This window comes from Elephantulus edwardii, unplaced genomic scaffold, assembly GCF_000299155.1.
Source record: "Elephantulus edwardii isolate Elephantulus edwardi_28Jun2011 unplaced genomic scaffold, EleEdw1.0 scaffold00047, whole genome shotgun sequence".
NCBI classification, from domain to species: Eukaryota; Metazoa; Chordata; class Mammalia; order Macroscelidea; family Macroscelididae; genus Elephantulus; species Elephantulus edwardii.
In genome coordinates this window covers 7451178-7455710 of record NW_006399797.1, presented here as the reverse complement: position 1 = coordinate 7455710, position 4533 = coordinate 7451178, and the positions used below count along the sequence as shown (strand labels likewise).

General features: G+C 43.0%; 1 protein-coding gene across 1 annotated transcript; it reads right to left on the bottom strand.

The window, feature by feature from the left end:
* Positions 1–1393: 1393 nt before the first annotated feature.
* LOC102857518 (tubulin beta chain-like) lies at positions 1394–2902 on the bottom strand. Its single transcript, XM_006886048.1, has one exon. It carries the CDS (start codon positions 2900–2902, stop codon positions 1577–1579), a length of 1326 nt encoding a protein of 441 aa, XP_006886110.1. The 3' UTR covers positions 1394–1576.
* Between the last annotated feature and the right edge of the window lie 1631 nt (positions 2903–4533).

The window sequence follows — 4533 nt, the reverse complement described above, 5'->3', positions numbered from 1 at the left end:
TTATTTATTTATTTTTTAAGGTCTAATATGGGAAACCAGACTAGGAGAATTACTTAGAAAGTTATGTCTTTCACTGTAAAGTGTAAACTCAGAAATTGATGAATTGAGACCAGAGCTAAGAAATAAAACCTACTGATGAATCTAACTACCATGCAATTATACTTGTCATATTATCTGTAGATGATTATGTAATCAGGAGTTGCTATTGAATGGTGGAAAGTGGAAAACTTTCTAATGTGCTACTATGCTAATAATTTACTAGTGTTTCTGAAACAGTTCTTTGGACCACTAGTGACAATCTGATAAAGTAGTTCTGTGGCAAGCATATTTACCGAATGTTGCAAATTATCTTCTGAAGACTGACAGTTCACATTTGCATTTTGAGGATCCTGATAAGTTTAATTGTAACGACACTGTTTTAATTCAGAGCTAAAACAAAATTAAAGTCACACTTTATTGTTATTGAATCAATTCTGACTCATAGCCACATTACTTGATGTAGTATAACTATTCCATAGTGATTTCAAAAGACTGTAAGTCTTATAGACGTATACTACCATATCTTCTTCCTTCACACTGGATCACTCACTCACTCATTGCTGTCTGCTTGGAGCCAACTCATAGCTGACCCTCCAGTGAGCTTTTCAGAGACTGTAAATTGCATGAGAGGAGATTAATGATCTTTTTCCTTTGGAGCAGCTGGTGGATTTGAACCTTTGGGTTGATGGTCCAACTGCTTACCCACTAGACCACTACGGATTAGCGGTTTCCAATTGCCTTTCTCTGTCAGAAGCCGAATATTTAAACATTGTAGGACCAGTGTTCTTATTTCTTTACAGAACTCGTTTCTCAAGTATCTATTAAATACTCTTTAGAAAAATTATCTTACTGTTAGGCAATCGAGTTTCTGATAGAAATGTATAATGATGGTATAACATGAGAAGGAAGAATATTTAACTGATTTCTTTAATCACAAAGTCAAATACCCTCAGAGATGCCTAGGGGTTTGAAATATGTGAGCAGTAGACAGGTCTTTCACTCTTGTACTTTTATGGACCCCAATTCTTGAGAAGTTCTTTTTATGGATTTGGCAATACAAGTTATTCCTCAGGGGAGTTGTGTCTACTCTATTTCCCATTCTCAATTACTAGTTTTTTTCAGATTATTCAGTATAATGCAAACATGTTTAAGGTTACTTGCTGGGAAAGTCTTATGCATGTATACTACGTAAGACTATTTGACTATTAATAGACATAAGAATCTTAGACACAACAAGGCACTCAACGATTATGGGAATTTTAAAGTAATGGGAAACTATTTTCTGATTTCATATACAGCTTTGAAGAAAAATATTACTTTTGTTAAGTGCCATTGAGTCAATTCCTACTTATTTTTTTTTCAACAAACAACAATTATTTATTGAGCGCCTACTATGTGCCAGGCACTGTTCTAGAACTCCCTCAAGGAGAAAAAAAAAAGATAGAGGCAGAAATGCAAATTCTGAGGGAGAGGAAAGGGGAAGTTGAGGAAGAAGGCTGAGGGAGCTGAGAAGCCCGAGGTGATAGGACACTCTGCCTTAAGCCTCCTCTCCAGCCTCCTCACCGAAGTCTTCCTCCTCTTCTGCGGTGGCATCTTGGTACTGTTGGTACTCAGAAACGAGGTCATTCATGTTGCTCTCGGCCTCGGTGAACTCCATCTCGTCCATACCCTCACCGGTGTACCAGTGGAGGAAGGCCTTCCGACGGGACATGGCGGTGAACTGCCCTGAGATGCGCTTGAACAGCTCCTGGATGGCAGTGCTGTTGCCGATGAAGGTGATTGCCATCTTGAGGCCACGGGGCGGGATGTCACAGACAGCGGTCTTGACGTTGTTGGGGATCCATTCCACAAAGTAGCTGCTATTCTTATTCTGTACGTTAAGCATCTGCTCATCCACCTCCTTCATGGACATCCGTCCTCGGAAGACAGCAGCCACAGTGAGGTAGCGGCCATGGCGAGGGTCACAAGCAGCCATCATGTTCTTGGCATCAAAGACTTGCTGGGTGAGCTCAGGCACAGTAAGGGCCCGGTACTGCTGACTACCATGGCTGGTTAGTGGGACAAAGCCAGGCATGAAGAAATGGAGACGTGGGAACGGCACCATGTTGACGGCCAGCTTGCGGAGGTCAGCATTGAGCTGGCCAGGGAAGCAGAGGCAGGCGGTGACGCCGCTCATGGTGGCTGGGACAAGGTGGTTGAGGTCTCCATAGGTTGGTGTGGTCAGCTTGAGGATACGGAAGCAGATATCGTAGAGGGCTTCATTATCAATGCAGTAGGTCTCATCGGTGTTCTCTACCAACTGGTGGACAGAGAGGGTAGCATTGTAGGGCTCAACCATAGTGTCGGATACTTTGGGTGAAGGCACCACACTGAAGGTATTCATTATGCGGTCAGGATACTCTTCTCTGATCTTGCTGATGAGCAAGGTGTCCATTCCGGAGCCTGTGCCGAGGGAGTGGGTCAGCTGGAAGCCCTGCAGGCAGGCACAGCTCTCAGCCTCCTTCCGTACCACATCCAGGACGGAATCAACCAGCTCGGCCCCTTCTGTATAGTGGCCCTTGGCCCAGTTGTTGCCCCCAGACTGACCAAAACCAAAGTTGTCTGGTCTGAAAATCTTGCCAAAAGGACCTGAGCAAACTGAGTTCATGGTTCCAGGTTCTAGATCCACCAAGATAGCACGAGGAACATATTTGCCACCTGTGGCTTCATTGTAGAACACTGAGATGCGGTCCAGCTGCAGGTCGCTGTCCCCATGGTAGGTGCCGGTGGGGTCGATGCCGTGTTCATCACTGATCACCTCCCAGAACTTGGCACTGATCTGGTTGCCACACTGACCAGCCTGGATATGCACTATTTCCCTCATGGTGGAAAATTAAGGTTTGGGTGTTGGGGGTTTTTCTTCTCGCCTCGGGTGTGCGTGGGACAAAAGAACGATTATATAGTTATTCCCCCCCGCCCCCACTCTGTGGATCACAGGCTGCGAGGATGGTAAGTGCCCCGGAGGCTGGAGCAGCCTCAATTCCTACTTATATCTACTCTGTGTACAATAGAGGGAAACAGTATTGGATCACACACTGTGTTCACAACAGTCTCTGTCTTTTAGTCCAGTGTAGCAATCATAGTGACAATCTATCTCTTTGCAGGAGTTCAACTCTTTTTTGAAAAAAATCCTTTCATTTGCCAAGACTGATAGGTTTATAGAGACTTTGGCTTCTCCTGACAATATTTCTAAAGTACATGAGACTTCTTCTCACCATTCTCGTTTCTAAGGACCACTCTGGATGCACACATTCCAAGACAGATTTGTTTGTTCTTTGGGAGTTCAGAAAGCTCTAGTGGAGTAGTCCATAGGTAGTTGCCCTGCTAACTCAAAGTCACACATTTGTAATAGTTCAAATCCACCCCCTGCATTGGTGGTATAGTGCTGAGCATAGCTACATTCTGAATCCACCCCCTGCTCTGAGGGAAAAAGCCTGGGCAATCTTCTGTGTGATTTAAAGACTTTCAAAAAGTCACTGGAGTGTCAACTAAGTGCTCTGACTTGATGGTAAATGTTTTGGTATTGGCAGTCCAGTGTATATTCAATATTTATTACTAATACCATAATTCAAAGACATTGATTCTTCATAGGTCTTCCTATTTATTGTCTAATTTGAGCATGACTCATAGTGACCCTATGAACAAAAGAACTAAACCCTGTTCTATAACTATCATCGTTTCTCTAAGTTTATAGAGTTTCCAGAGACATTGTTTAGGAAATGGATACCATTCCTGCTTTCAAGCCTGTCTTAATCTGGGAGCTCTACCAAACACTGTCCACTGTGGGTAACCATTATTGTATTTGACATGCCAATGGCACAGCAGGCAGCATCACAGCTGAGTAAAAGTTACAGCAAATTGACAGACCAACACTGTACCACTTAGAAGAATGTACATCCCAAACACAATTAACACCAGGCCTGAGAGCCACAGGCCTGAGACTTCAACTGATTTTTAAATATAAAGGTCTGCTCATCAGGTCCTGATTGACTCTAAACAAGAAGCTTTCAGCCCACAGCTCATACTTAGCCAAATCTAGCAGACCAAATCAGTTCACACATGATTGTGAATGAAATAAAAACCAGCCAAACAAAACAAACAAACAAACAAACAAAACAGCCAAACAGTATTGGCATGACAAGAGTCCTGAATAAGAGTTGCATAGTAAAGTGGTTGGGGGAGGGAGTGACTGACGGACTGTATTACAGTGAAAGAACTTTTTTTTTCCCAAGGAAAAAAGTGAACTGGTAGGGATGAGGGTGGGGGGCAGGGAAGAAAATGTTAAAAAATGAATGAATGGAAATCTAAGTTCTTTATAAACTTTCATAAAAAAACAAACAATAAAACCTCAAAAACCCAGACACAAAAAACCAGCCAAAGAGTCCACACCTGGACCCTTAACCCAAATAAGAGATCTCACCTTCCAGAATACAACCTTCACACATGAGACTCCAA

Excerpts from the sequence above, each read along its gene's own strand:
- LOC102857518 (XM_006886048.1), bottom strand. The coding sequence starts at position 2,902 with ATGAGGGAAATAGTGCATATCCAGGCTGGTCAGTGTGGCAACCAGATC.